The 15,723-nt window shown below is 47.9% G+C and overlaps 1 protein-coding gene across 1 annotated transcript; it reads left to right on the top strand.

Moving 5' to 3' along the window:
- The first annotated feature begins 82 nt into the window (after positions 1–82).
- On the top strand, positions 83–10,862 carry LOC142560634 (uncharacterized). Its single transcript, XM_075672858.1, has 4 exons — positions 83–330; positions 5,447–5,486; positions 8,861–9,037; positions 10,655–10,862. Exons 1-4 carry the CDS (start codon positions 295–297, stop codon positions 10,702–10,704), a joined length of 303 nt encoding a protein of 100 aa, XP_075528973.1. The 5' UTR covers positions 83–294; the 3' UTR covers positions 10,705–10,862.
- The last annotated feature ends 4,861 nt before the right edge of the window (positions 10,863–15,723 follow it).

Below are 15,723 nucleotides of genomic sequence, written 5' to 3'. Positions count from 1 at the left end.
GAAGGTTGCACAGAGAGCGGGTTGAATGCTATAGGAGGTTCCCCTGGCGAGGCCTTTTTCTCGAGAACTAACGACGGGTCGCGGTGCGCGGCACAGTTCCGAGACGTAGCCGAGGCGGGTTTCTTTTAAGGCGGCACGAAACGTCGGCGCACCCCCGGGTCGCAAAAGCATCGTGCGCCAATCGGAGAGGGTTCCACAGTGTCGTGGACTGCGGCCCAGTAGGTGCCGAGTCTGTAAGCGGAGGAGGATCACTTGGAAGCCGAGCCCCGAGGTTACACGAGGGAACCGTCCAGGATGACAAGGATCTGCAGGACTGTCGCCTCGCTTCTGGTGCGTGACGAAGGGAGACGGGGACGTTGGGAGCAATCGATGTCGTGGCACGCCGCGATGTGGCGGTGCTGCATTACCGGGCATTACCGGGCATTACCGGGCATTACCGGGCATTACCGGGCATTACCGGGCTTGCTGGTCAGATGCAGTTTTGGATGCAGAGCACACGGTCGTCAGTTCGACTGTTTACCGCGTGTCCCAGCTTTCGGCGATGGCGAAATGCCATGCGATGTCCATGCGTTAAGAACTTGATGGTTTAAGCACGGGGAGAGGAGTTCGAAATTATTCGACAGGTCTTGTTTTACGGCGTCTACAATCTTCTAATGGCGCAGCTCTGCAAAGGACATACGTTTTAGCTCGGCCGATTCAGTGGATGGTGCTTTACTATGCCAGTTGAGCGTAAGAAAGAGTGCTCTTGCACCGTTATAAGTTCACAGACGTGTCTCCTGGAATGCAATACGGGCACTCATATCCATATACACCATAGTTATACCATACTATATGTACGCTGTATAGTATTGTGCGTGTTGAAACTGTAGCACACTGCACCCAAATCTCTATCCTGTAGTCCACTTGCCATTCGAGAAATTTGTAGTTAAATAGAGGGCGCCACATGAGGGCAGGCGTGAGGGGAGAAGACACTAGTTGATGACCTAGTGCGCCTTGACCTCGATCGTGCTTAATTTTAGCTTCGGAGGAACGTGAGCAAGGTGGATCAGCCGATCTCAGTTAATTTGCGTGTTCAGTTGAGCGGCGGTCGGTTCGCGCGTCAATAATAGAATTACTAAAACCAGTGCTGCGTGAAGAATTCACCGTTCAACTGTCTCTGATTGACTTTGGTTCACTTTCGTGTTTTTCTCTTGTAACACAAAGTTCACAACACACAGAGTGTAATCGTAGCTCTAGGCCAGTTTGGGTCCAGAAAACGCGAATGCTGCAGTTACTACATAAAATATTGCTGTGAGTAATAGTACGGGCAAATAAAAAAAATATCTGGACAGTAATTTCGAAATTCGTGATCCGGAGTTCGGCTCTTGTGCGGTTGATGCAAGCTGATCGCACTGCGACCGATTCAACGCGTTAGGCTAGTGCTGCTATTCCTCATCCGAATTGAGAAGCAAGGGAACGTGGGCCTACATAACCACTAGTGCCGCCTAATTATGTGAAAATTCTCGTGTAATTTTCTTTTGTATTTACTGTTTCGGTGAAATATTCCAATTGATAATAAATGGCCCACGCCAATGATATAGGAAGGGAACTATGCTCTTCTGTCAAAATGAAAAGTTTACTAAACATTACGTTAAAATTATGACGTCGAGAGAAAGCGAGTAGCTAGATGCGTATCAGTGCAAATGGTCCTGTCAAAAAATTTGAAACAGAAGTTTATTGTGCAAAAAAACAAACAAAGAGGTGGGGGGGGGGGTTACAGTGCGTAGCAAAGGTTTTGACGACTCCGACTACGCCAGGGCGAGAAAGATAACGAGAACGGTGGGCAGTTGCGGAACATGGACCAGGAACTGCCGTTAGGGCCAGCCTAAAACCTAGAAGGTCCTCAGCCCTCGCTGTGCTACGATCTGCCTAGATTTCAAGAATTTCGGAAGAAAACTGTATTTGTACAGAAAGAAAAGTGAATTCATGGTTGAGAAAAGCAGGAAAGCACTCACACTTTTGTGTACAAGAAGGAACCACTTTCATTATGCATGTAAAGTAGAGCGAAAAGACGAGAAAAAAAAGTGTACTCACTCATTCTGCTCTAGGACGTAGAAAGCTTTCTTTTCAAACTCCTTCAGATGCTTTCTAAAGGATCAAGTAAAAGTAATTTCTGGGTTTCCTGAGGCCACGCTCTTTCAAAAGCGTGTTTTTTTTTCTTGCCCTCGAAGTTGTTCCAAGAGTTTCATCGTTTCGTTGAACTGAGGTAGCATATGCTTTGTGGACAAGTGGACGCCGTCAGGTCACGTGGGCTGCAGTTTGCCGGTAAAGGCTGTGTGTTCAGCGCATGCGCAGCTGATGCCAGCCGTAACCGCGTCTCGTTGGAAGTTGTTACTGCACAGCTTCGCCAAACTGCCAATGCTCTTAAAGAAAGCGTTTCGCTCTATCGAGATGCTGTACATCAATCGCCTTCTAGCGCTGCCAATGCGTACAAACAACACCGTGCCGATACCTTTGGCGTATTTTCTGTTCTGTTTAGTTTGGGTGAGGTCATTACCCTTTACAGAGAACAACAGCAGCAGCATGTACCTGAGGTCTTACTTAAGGTTTCATCGGTCAACCTGGCGTATCGGATAGCGTGAACGTTTCGAGCAACCCTCCAACGTCAACCACTGCAGCGAGCTGGAATAATAACAATAATAGAATAATAATAGAAGAAAGGTCGTGCTATTTCCCCACAAGTTGTAAAGTGTGTGCCGTACCTCTTACGATAAGGATCGTGGTTTGTGATCCTGGATAAGGAACAGTGCTCAAAAGAAGAAAACGAAAAAAAAGTACATACTGGTGCTGGTTCGTCCTAATCCCTCCCCCCCCCCCCCCCCCCTACAGAGCTTTAACTTCTTATTGTACACTTAGCAAAATGGGATATTTTTCTTTTTTTTTTAAAGAAAAGACGTTTTCCCTTGAAGTAAGAATTAGCAGCGAGCACAGACGATGACCGAAGATTTGGACGTCTGGGTTTTAAGCAGTAGATTGTAATGATTTGAAACACGCACTACGATATTGGATACGGTGTCTATGCGTTATTTTATTGCATATGATGTACTGACATAAGTGATTTTTATTTCATTTATTTAGTGTATTGGTATTAGGAAATAGTAAAAAAAATATATTACTTTATTTTTCGATGTTACATGTTATAACTTTTTAGTTATTCTTGTTGTAGTCCCAACTGGCGTGCAGAGGGTTCATTTGCCTAGTCAAGCCGTCCATAACAGCTTTTAGCCAGTGAACCTCTCCAGATTATTTTCTTTTTCTGGGAAATAAAATGACTTGATTTGATATGAGACATTTGTGGAAGGCCCTCGTGGTATACCAGGGCGCCCGAGAGGTTGGGGGATACCCGCGAATAAAAGAAAATACTTGCCGGCTTATAAATGTCCGAAAATTGTGTCGTCAAATGCGATAGCGGTATTTGCGAAATAAACCGACAGACTGCCCCAGGAAAATTTAGGGCCTCCTCAGCGCTTTAACATGCGTCGGGCGCGCTGCGTCTTCACGATGCACCACGTGGTCAATCACTTACACGGAGCCACGCCTGCGTCGTTTCGCTTTCGACACGTCGTTTGTTCCTGGGGAACCTGCGGGTATTCCTCGGTCTCGCCGTGCGCACAATTTCTCCCATAGAACCCCTAGGGGGAACCATAGCGCTAGTGTCTATGGGAGCAGCAAGAGAGAGAGAGAGAGAGAGAGAGAGAGAGAGAGAGAGAGAGAGAGAGAGGAAAGGCAGGGAGGTTAACCAGAGGCGAGTTTCCGGTTAAAAAAAACAATTATGGGGTTTTACGTGCCAAAACCCCTTTCTGATTATGGGGCACGCCGTAGTCCACGGAGGGCTGCGGGAAATTTCGACCACATGGGGTTCTTTAACGTGTACCTAAATTTAAGTACACGGGTGTTTTCGCATTTCGCCCCCATCGAAATGCGACCGCCGTGGCCGGGATTCAATCCCGCGACCTCGTGCTCAGCAGCCCAACACCATAGCCACTGAGCAACCACGGCGGGTAGTTTCCGGTTTGCCGCCCTGCACTGGGGTGGGGGACATAGGGGTTGTAAAGACGCCGAGCGTGCTTCAATGCATAAAACAGCGGTTTCTTAAAGAAGTGACTGGAACGCCAATGGATTTCGTCGGACACTTTGAAAATTAATATCTCTGTACTGGTGCTGTCCAGAAAATTCGTCCCAAGTGGACACGCCGGGCGAACTTACCTACAATACGTATATTGAAATAATGGTCGCAATGTAATTAATTAAATGCCGATCAGCGTAATAGTGCTAATTATTCAATTATTCATTTTAATTTCACGTAGAAGTAATGACCGGTTAAAGGAGTAATTGGGATCAAGGGTTATAGAGAGAGAGAGAGAGAGAGAGAGAGAGAGAAATAATAATTATTACTCCCCAGGCAACTAAGTCTCTCATCCGGACCTCCTGGTAGGCCCACGCCTGCTATCTGCCACAGGCGATATCTTAAAAATTTGGTGCAGCTAAATAAACGCCCGGTATAAGAAAGACCCACTGCCCCGAAAGCATCATCGTGTCAGCCACGGCCCACGGACATGCATAATCACACTAAAACCGAATGCAACTTGCGGCGTAGCGCGTTCTCACAACAACCAGAAACTACACGCAGCTAAAACCAGCCTCGAGGTGCCACGCGGACGGCGAGTCCGCCTTAACTTTACATTTCATTTATGTCACAAACAGTGGCGTATACATTTAAAATACATGCACAACCCGCGTCAAAAAGTTTACTGCAACCACGATATCGACGAAATATTCTGCTTGACTTGTGTTACGGCATTCTCATACGGGGGAGCCCGGGGCTCATAAGCAGTGAGAATGAGGGCTGCAGACTTCGCTGCGGAGTCGTAGGCACGTGACCCATTACGCAGTTGGCAGTCGGCTACTGTTGAACGCAGTGTGGCCCGCGTACTTTTCCCAAATGCTGTCCACGTTTTACAAACATCATTTGTAAGGAGAGAGCCGAATCGGACTGAAGCGTGCCCAGAACTGCGTCATCTTGAAGCTAGCCGGAAGGCAAACAGGAAAACTCAATCAATCAATCAATCAATCAATCAATCAATCAATCAATCAATCAATCAATCAATCAATCAATCAATCAATCAATCAATCAATCAATCAATCAATTTACTGTTTAATTCAGCTTTCTAGCGCATGCTCAGGAAAGCATATAGGCTAAATGTTCTGGGGCGGCTTGCACGAAGACAGTAACGAACTTAAGAACGCGTTCTTAAATGGTCTGTAGACAACGACTAGTTCGCACAAGAACGCGTTCCTAAATTCGTTATTATTTTCGTTAATAAACGTTCGTGCAAGCCGTCCCTGGTGTTCTGCCGTGAACTGTCCACGACGTTGTTTCATTTTCTTTCCAATTTCTTTTGCCCAGGTCGTCCTCAGCGCCACCTGGGCCGCCGTATTTGGAGCAGGTAATCAGGCGTTTCTCACTGTTATAATGCGAAATAACAAATTAATTTGTTTTTTTTTATTCCATGTGTCATAAAGGTTCTGTCCGGTGGGCTTCGCTGCGGGGCATACATATATAGCTAGCACTTTATATGTATGTGCCAAGGGTCATTGTCTCGGTTCTATTGTCGCCGCTTTACCTCTGCGATTGGGTGCACGAAGGTAGTACAGTCGACTTTCGTGAATTCGACCACTGTTAATTCGACTTTCTTTTTAGCTTAATTCCGACGCCTGGAAATGCGCCGGCGAGAAACCGTGTATTGCCAAGGAAGAAAAACTCGTTTAGTTCGAACGCGGAAACCCATGCTGCTTCGTTTAATTCGATCTCCACCGGCATTCTAAGGTGGGTGTAGCGGTCACTAAAAGCTCGAAAACAAGAATTCCAGCAAACGGCGGTGACGACGGCAGCCTGTCCTGCAGTAATGATTACGTCTTGGTTTGTGCCGTCGGCGATATCTCATTCGAGGATTTCATCAGCGCCGATTATAGTTTTGAGGCCCACTGACGATGACATGCACAGTTGGTGTAATACAGTATTCTAGTCGTCGGTCGAGGACTAAAGACTACACCAAGCGATATAAAAGTTTTGAATTCGTTTATCTTTGCCGCAGTTTGCTAATTCGATCTTTCGGATACTTCGACCGAATGTTGCGGTCCCGAAAAGGTCGAATTAACGGGAGTCGAATGTAGTTGCGAAAGCGTGTCCCTCGTTTCGCACGAAACCGCGCACAAAAAGGTCCAAAACAGGCGCGGTGTTTGGTGTCATGGAGGGGTATAGTTCGCGATTGGTAGGCAGCCTCTAGAAACATTATACGGGCCTGTGTATATAAGCAGAGCAGTGATAAGAAGAAGACCTGCCGACGAGTAAAACCCATTTCGCAGACACTCCCCAGTCATGAAAAGGCAGCTTGCCGATATCCCGGAGATTGAAGTATTGTCACGTTTGTAGGCTTTACCAGAGAAAAAAAAAAGATAGGCAGAATGGGACTCAAACACGGTTCATTCCATGTTGCAGCAACCAAGCTGCTAATCAGCAACATAATGACACCCAGAAGGTTAGAGGATGTCGGTTAAATTCTCTCTCCGACATTGCGACAGGTGCTTACAAACACGTATGATGCCCGAAAGCGCTGGGAAATATCGGCCACATGACACAGAAGGATCATGTACACGGTGCTATCATGAACACACGTGTATAAATATGTCGCAAGAATATCATGAACTTGTTCTGCGTTTCGGGACGTTAGACCCAACAATTTAGTGTTTTTTTTTTCGGTTGCTCTCTTAGTACTAATTGACGTGTGGCGAGGGGGGTAGGGCGCAACGTTGAGAATGCCCAAGAAACTTGAAATCAATATAGACAGCGCGCTGAACGATGAAACTGTAATTGAGCGGTGTCGAATTCAGACACGTAATCGATGAGTGACCAGGAGGGGTATCCTGCAAGAGTCCACTTAGTGGACTGTCCATATCAGCCGCTGCTGATTGGATGCAGCTTTACGAGAGAGGAGGAGACGAGTGGCCCTAGCCAATCAGCAGCGGCCGAAATAGACAGTCCACTAGGTGGACTCTTACAGAATACCCCCCGAGGCGCGAATGTCGGTGTTGTTGTTGAGGGCAAACATAAGAAGCCAGTTACCACGGGCAGGCCATTTAATACGTAGGACAAATAATCGGCAGTCTTAGATACCGTCAAAACGGGAGCCTATGAAAAATTGCGCAGATCCCACGCACTGTGGGAATCGATGATACGCGAAGCATTTTTGCAGGTGCCTGGCTGCCCAGCATTGTTTAGGGTTTCGCAAACCGCTGCCAAGTGTGCGAAATAGAGTAGTGTATGCAGGGTCGAGAACGTACGCATGTATAAGGACAGCAGCTCGACGACGACCGCGTCAAAGGCGACCGCATGACAGCAAAGCCATGATTTCTACGCCACTTCGACGGATGTATTACGAGAGGGCGATTGTCGGCTTTTAGATGGGTAGTGGACGAGCGTAAGAGAGAGAGAGAGAGAGAGAAAAACATGAATTATGACGTCATCAGCAACTACGCGTTATACAAGTCTACGTACCCGTGACTACATCACGTGGTGTATGTTAAAACGACGACGGCATTTGCGCTCCAGCGAATAAATGTTAAAACATGATTAATTTGGGCGACCGCGAAGTTGGTACTACGTCGCACGGCTTCTACGTAGCGTAGACTACTACGACGCGGAAAGTGCGCGGGAAACTGTGCCAACTGCGGGCCTTTGTGGGCCCACAAAGGCCCATATAGGAGGTTACATGTCCTGCTCATATATGGGCAGGACATGTAATGAGGAGGGAAGATAACCGATGGTCATTAAGGGTTACGGACTGGATCCCAAGGGAAGGGAAGCGTAGCAGGGGGCGGCAGAAAGTTAGGTGGGTGGATGAGATTAAGAAGTTTGCAGGCATGGCATGGCCACAATTAGTAAATGACCGGGGTTGTTGGAGAAGTATGGGAGAGGCCTTTGCCCTGCAGTGGGCGTAACCAGACTGATTATGATGATGATGATGATGATGATGATGAAAGGCCCACAAACTGTGGGCCTTTGTCAAGCTGCCGTTTACGAGCAGCTTTTACCCACAACCTCCTCCATCATCCCCATGGAAATAAAGATTATTATTATTATTATTATTATTCCCGGGGATAGGGCAATCTAACGCGACCCTTCGAAGCGGGAGCTACCACAGAGGTAAAAAACAACAAGAAAAAAAAAACACGAGAAAGTGGCGCAGGTGCCGAGTGTTTCAAAAAGCCTGCTGCCTTCGTAACGCGTGAAGTAGGCACGCGATCGTGTTTTCGTTAAAAATAGAAGAAACGAACAGCCCATGAATGATGGTGCTGCAAATATAGTTTGATTTTTTGTTTGTTTGTGACATGTCAGAAACATTCAACAACAATAATAAAAGAAAAGCGATCGTGGACAAGTGGTGGGAGCACCGGGATGCTGTGTTCGACGCAGAGGCTTGATTCCACCAGTGGCCACCCATTATTACCTACCTACCTACCCACCCACTTACCTACCTAAATGTCCACCACACATATACCCATCTACACACCTACCTACCTACTGCAAAGTGCCAAGAATGGTGTAAATAATGCTTCGAATTAAAAAAAGAAAGAAAGTCACACGTAGAAACGCATTCGAGGTTGGCAGAGAAACGACACCTTTTACGCATACCCAAGGCAGCAACTTTTCTAGCAATAGGGCTAGATATAGAAATTTCCTATCCCGAATGATGCTTCGGTAGGTTCAAATCCATCACTTACGGGTATTGTACTTGTCCGTCCCTTTCCATTACGTCCCCAGCGTTGCAGTACGGCTGGGGAATGCCCTACTACGGTTACGGCCTGGGCGGCTTGTACGGCATGGGCTACGGATTGGGCTACGGCATGGGCGGCTTAGGCATGGGCTACGGCTTGGGCTACGGCCTGGGCTTGGGCTACGGCCTGGGCTACGGACTTGACTACGACTACTACGGCATGGGTGAGTGCGAAAGCAATGCATCCTGCACTGCGCGTGGCGACGTCGACCAAACGCAATTGACGTTGAACACCGCGGCAAACCTTTGTCGAAGTGTTTGCTTTTATAACTTCCTGGTCTTCAGATACATACTCAGACCTACAAGCGCAACCGCAAGTTAACTTAGTTACCACTCGAAAGCCAGGAACGGCAGCTTATCGACGTCACTGATAAGACATGCACGTAATTATTACCTTCTCTGTAACATGAGCGAATAAAAAGAACGCGACAGTCGTAAAGTTAAGAGATACAGGACATTGTTGTAAGCCAACGCAGATAGCTGATATTCCAGCTCAAATTGATCTTCCTCTGCCGAGGACCCAGAGGACACTGTGCTCGAAACGGCCAGGTGCACCAATGTTCTTATGCGTTATCGACAAGTGGCGGTAGTAACCGAGCAACGACGCTGCTTTTTTTTTTTTTCAGGCGCTGGTTCAAAGTTTAAATATTACACAGCACCAGCAGTCAGAACAGAGAGATAGGCAAAAGGATAGGAGCGATTCACGAGACACTTTTTTGAGAACTTCAGGATTTACCATATTTTCACCCTGCAATGCCCGACGTATCATAATTGTAGCAGTGGGTCGATATCTCGAAATTCTGATATGAGCTGAGGAAGCTTTACGCACGGCCTACAGTAGCACGTTCGATACTCGATACCCTCGAGAATGTTTTCAATCGTACATAGTTCGCAAAGCCAATTGCTTATTAATAAATTATTCACTGTACTATTTCACCCTAACTCAAATAACATTGAATCTTTTCTTTTTTTTTCTCGTACTAATACATTCTCCATGGACAGATAAAAACTGGTGAGCGAGTTGTTCTGGAGATATCCTTGATGTGGAACTGTACTTTAGCGTTGTAGGGTTAAAAGGGTCCTGAACCCGCCCTCGGGCTTGGTGAAAAAACGCAGTCTGCGCATGGTGTACGATGCTGTGAACATCTCAGCCAAATTTTGCAGTCGTGCAGGGCGCGTGGAGCCGGCAAGCTGAGAGCGAAGTGACCTCTTTCTCAAACGCGCTCCTTTACACAGAACCTTGCTCCTCACTCTTTATACTGGATGCTTTATTTCGTCATATAGCATATTCCTATACGCGGCCAATATATACGTTGGTCAATATCTGACACCAACCAAGGAGAGCGTTTGGATCAGTGCGCTTCGTCCTACTGTTAGTTTGCGTATTTACTGACGCAGTTACCGGAACCCAGTTAAGCGCGGAATTGAAGAACTAAAGTTAACCATAATTTTCTCGTCCTTTTATTGTTGTAAACCTTAGCACGATCGAAACGCACACGGAGATGAAAACGAGCGCACACATAGAGGGCGCTTGCGTTTTATTCTTTCTCTTAGTCTACTTGCATTCGGCGGTAAGGTTTGCAGTGGCTTGAGTTACTAACCCACCGAAACTACCATCGATGGTCATGTGAAGTCCAAAAGTGACAGCACCCGCCCCCCCCCCCCCCCCCCAAAAAAAAAAGACTACCAGTCTAAACTGCTTCGTAGTTTTTTTTTGTTAATGTAGATTTCAAGGTGATTAGATTGCCCCTGGACGTCACCTTTCACGTTGCGTTTCGCAGGTGGTCTGGGCATGTACGGCTTGGGCATGTACGGCTTTGGCAAGAAGTGAGCGCTGCCGAGACGACGACGTCACCGGCACGGCGAGTGACGTCACAAGCAACCATCGTGAAGGGCCCGCAAGCGGGAGAGAGAGGCGAGGGAACGACAGCTCGCCGAGGACGACGCAGCTGGCACATATAAAAAAAAAAAGTGCGTCTCTTGCCAACACCCCGTCTTTACCGGTGTCGTTATTGCATCGCTCTGCTAGCTTCGCAACCAGTTTCTTTTTCTTCTACATAGTGAGCACACAAAAGAAATCTAGCAGGGTATTGAAAGAATTGTGGGATTCAACGTCTCCGAGACTGCACCTCGGTGTTACGTGGGGAGCAGTAGCGAAGAGCTCTGGATTAATGTTGACCACTTGGGGTTCTTTAACGCGAAAGCAAAGCGCCGTAGGCAAGTAGTTTTGCGTTCTCCCTCTATCAGAATGCGGCAACCGCCATCGGGATTCGAACCCGCGGCCACGAGCTCAAACGCCGCAGCCACTGAGCCGCCTGGGTGGACACCGGGATACTTCAGCTCGGCGTTACTGCGTGGATCCCTTGTTTGTGTTTGTAGCACAAACGGTCCGCCATATCGAGGTGAACAACATTTGCCAGCGACTGGCCAACGTTGTTTGCAAACGACGAGTTCTTGTTGGCGGTTAGTTCACATCACTGCGATAACTGCCAGGAAAAAAAAAAAAACATGCTCTCATCCACAGCCAACAAAGCAGTTGATGCTTGTAACTGCAGAGAACGGTCAGGTAGATCTGATGTTTCCGGCAACGATTGAGACCACAGGTCACACCGGAGTTATTTTTTTACTTTTTGTGTCTGCCGTTACGCCAGCGTAGAGAGAAAAACAGAATGTATGAAAAGAAGAAGATAGATGCCAACAAGACAAACACCCGGCTCGTTACACTTAAAAAAGGACAAATAGTTGAGCGGACAGAGAATGGGAAAAGGCTGGTGAGATGGCACCCTGCGCGCACACGAGTTGATGCCAGACATAGATACACGGGCGGTCACTCATGGCCGGTGCATTTCAAGGACCTAAAGGCGCAGCGTCGTGAGACCGGGGCTGAGATGACGCGTACTACCGAGTGTGCTTCGCCCAAAACTTTACAGGCGTCCAGGCTTTGCATCCAGAAGCTGAGATTTTCGCTTCCGACTGCCCCGTTCACGCTGACGACTTCGCGCACGCGCACTTGCGTTCTCAACTGCGCAGCTGCGCGAGATCCAGTGAAGCGTTGGTTGCAGAGCGATGCGAGCTTCAGAAACGCTTCGCTAAAACTCCCGTAGAGAGGCTTTATCGGATGCTCCGCCCATAGACCGGCTGCCGTGGTCTTCTTGGAGGGATGCCAAAGTGCCGAGAGATGATGGCTTGGGCGCAGGATTCCACGGGGGGCCACTGTGCATGGTGGAGACAGCGTCCCTCCACCGTATGGAACCGAATGTCGGTAAGAATAAACACGGCGTTCCGTGGCATGACAACGAGTGCATCAAAAAAAAAAAAAAGAAGAAAAGAATTCGCTAACCAGGCAAACTGCCATTTGAACTTACTTTTTGAATTATTCACCCGTTTGCTTCCTTGCTTCTCGTTTCTCTCGTAATTGATTGGTCCATTCGTTTAACGAATGTGAGCCCGATTCGTATACACAAGATTAGTTGGAAGATTAGGTGCGTCGCTGTCTAGTCTAGTCGGTGCCGCTTTTTGCTCTGGCTGCCACAGCAGACGAATTCGCCAATCCAACACGCTCGGATCCCTGTACCAAGTGAAAAAAAGCTAATTAGATGTTTTCTCAAATAACGAGCTCTACCTATCGTCACAAAACGATTACACGTATACATGTTTTGGGCCGGGCACCAGGATAACCAGGACTTATAGCGAAGTAGCGCCGCGGAATCGGAGGCACCCTGTTCTCGGGTGATGACGCGTAACACGGTTTAGGCCTGGACCAAACTGCAACTGTTGTAACGCACATCATTTCACTGGTCCTTTCTTCGAGTGGTATTAAAACAAAAAGAGCTTACACGTGCCAAAATCACGATATGATCACGGGGAATGCCAAGACTACGGATTAATTTTGACCACCCGGGGTTCCTTGAATCACGAATCCTCCCGCTTCAAAAGAGAAATGGCACACATTTTCGAAGCTTTACACACTACCTCATACACTTATCGAACGCGAGACGACCCCACTGAGGAAGCGCGAAGGTTGGGAAGCGCTTATAAAATATCCAAATTTGAACTAAAGGTGTCAAGCTGAAAATGATCGCCGATCACAAATAACTATGCATAAAACTGGAAGAAACTGCGAAATGCAAGTATTGTACGGGTGTCACACAGCGCACATCTAATCGCGATCAAGCCCAATCCCATTTGAATTGCTCGGTCGCGATTGGCTCTTATATTACAACGAAGCGTTTGGGCTCCCATAAGGGAGTCTCGTTCACAACAAAAGGAAAAAAGAAATCGAAGTGGATTACCTACGCGTGGACAGATGGCGTAGGTAGCGGGGTGTAAATGGAGAGATAGAGATTCTTGTTTAAGGAAGGAGAAAATTGGGGTAAAGTGCAGTAGGGCGGCCGTCATTGGCTGTTCAGCGTGGAAGCAGACGTTTGGATCAGTAACGTCACGAGACGATGACGCGAGGTCGGATTTCACTCAGTGACTGCAACTGTTTCGATATGACGGTCGTGAGGCACTGATAGCCACTGACAGCCGTTGTGATAGCCACACGACTTGAGTTGCCTCGAAAGTACCTGACATGGCGTCATCGACACTACCGTGACGTGACGACACAGCAAATGTTGCTTCCGTCGCTCAGCAATAAGACTAGATACGATGATTAAGAAGAAGTAGTTTAATGATTGGAAAATGTAGAGAGGGCGGCCGGAAAATGGAGCATCTGGCCTGCTACTCTGCGTAAGGGAAGGGGAAGAGTGGAAGAAAAAGGGTCACAATGGGGGATGATAATGGGATGAACGAGGTGAAGGACACATTGTATAACTGTTATCACAAGCGTGAGTCCAGGCCCGTGTCGCCTAAGAAACGTGAAAGAGCACGCATTGTCTCTATCGTCTGCCAACTGTGTGGCAAATCGCCTAGCAAGAGGTCCTCCGACAGTAGTTTATTGCATACATGTCTCAAGGCACCTGCCATTGTCAGTCTTTCGCGCACATACTCAGGGCACACCACGAGCACGTGGTCTATAGTCCCTACAATGCCACACACTGAACGGTCCGGGGAGTCTGTCCGTCCAATGATGTGCAAGTATTTGCGCGTGAAGACGACGCCTAATCACAGTCTGTGTATCAGGCATGTATGAGGCCGTGAAATTCTACGCAGAACAGGAAATTTCATATCGGGATCCAGCCTTTTAATGCGGACGGGAGGACCATCTGGCTGGGTCCAGTATCTTCTCGTCGCACTCCTCATTAATTCCGACAGGAGGCATGTGATGTCCGCTCTGGAGAATGGCACTACAGTTCGCAGGCCATTGCTGAGGGCGCACCTTGCTGCAGCATCGGCCATCTCATTACCATTGACCCCACAGTGTCCCGGGATCCATTGGGACACTATGCGGTGGTGTTTTGCTGCTCGTAAAAGATGTAAGAAAGCGTGCTGTACGCTTTTCTTATGGCAGCGCTCGCGTGTGCTAGACACCGCAATAAAATCAATGGAAGCAGCTTGCTGTATCATGACGTCGCGACACATCCGCCTCTTTTGTACCGAAACCGAAAATGGCTTGTGGAAACAAGTTCTACAGTATTATTATCAAACTGTTTCCCGACACTTGCCAATATTTTTTCGAAAAATGACATGTAAGTCCTCCTCTGAATGAGTGAAAGTTTCCCAGCATGCCATACCACGGTGCGGGTTGCAGCTACGGTCGTGCGCTACCATTAAGGAGCTTTAAAGGGGCCCTGAACCACTCCTCGCTCTTGGTGAAATAACACAGTCCGGCGGTAGCATACGCTGCTGTGAGCATCTCAGAGAAGATTCACTGTCGTACGCGGTGCATGGAGCTCGAGCGGAAGCGGAGCAATAAGCCACCTTTCTCTCGAACGCTCTCTTTTCAACGGAAGCCCGCTCCTCATTCTCTTCTGCACGTTTTATTTCGTAACAAAGCGGATTTCCATACGCGGCTGCTATTGGTAGCTGCGGTCTGCTACGTAGCGTAGATACCGCGGCCGCCGCCAGGTGCCGCCACGAGGCCACTGGCTAAGGGCACTGCGCCTCGCTGAGGACAGTTGCGTTTAGCTTGCGTTTAGCGCGTCGCAGGCACTAAAATCCTAAGTTGTGGCGTCTACGTTAACATTCACAATGAAGCGTTGTGGGCACGGAACCACACGGCCGTAGCCTTCGCAGTGCAGGACATTGAAGGAGGAACGGGAGCACAGCTTCTGACTCCGCTTCTGCTGAACGCGTTGAAATACTTTTTTGCGAAAAAGTATTTCTGAAATAACCTATTTTCACTTCGAATGCGTTTCTTCATTTCGATAAATGGACGAAGAAATGAAAAAGTCGGAGGCTTCGTGCGCACAGAGCCAAAATTTCCTGGTACTTCGATGCCAATAGGGAATTTTAGAAACATGTTCCAATGTTGATCGACGCTTTCGGCCCCCGCATGAAAAAGCAAGCAAAGCCGCACCTGTGTCCGACATACTGCTTGTGTACACAAAGATGCTCTCTGTTATTCCTACAGCTTTAGAGCCCTGCCAATAAAGGCGTCTAACTTTTAAATGCGCTGTTTCGGTGTGTCCTTTTGTACAGGGTGAACCTGTAATGACCACGCGCGAAAGCAGTCACACAGTTCTCATTGAGCTACACGACCTCTAAACACACACACACACACACACACACACACACACACACACACACACACACACACACACACACACACACACACACACACACACACACACACACACACACACACACACACACACACACACACACACACACACACACACACACGCACAGTATGTCTAACGCGAGCCAGAAGGATAAAGCCCACTTACGGTGGCCTCCACGCACGCGC

Source organism: Dermacentor variabilis, chromosome 10 (genome assembly GCF_050947875.1).
Source record: "Dermacentor variabilis isolate Ectoservices chromosome 10, ASM5094787v1, whole genome shotgun sequence".
In the NCBI taxonomy this organism is placed as follows: Eukaryota; Metazoa; Arthropoda; class Arachnida; order Ixodida; family Ixodidae; genus Dermacentor; species Dermacentor variabilis.
This window is presented reverse-complemented; position numbering and strand designations above follow the sequence as displayed.

Bases quoted from the DNA above. Each gene is read 5' to 3' on its own strand.
- LOC142560634 (XM_075672858.1), top strand. From the start codon at position 295: ATGACAAGGATCTGCAGGACTGTCGCCTCGCTTCTG. The intron at 5,487-8,860 runs GTAATCAGGCGT...TTACGTCCCCAG, and splicing joins GGCCGCCGTATTTGGAGCAG to CGTTGCAGTACGGCTGGGGA. The intron at 9,038-10,654 runs GTGAGTGCGAAA...TGCGTTTCGCAG, and splicing joins CTACGACTACTACGGCATGG to GTGGTCTGGGCATGTACGGC.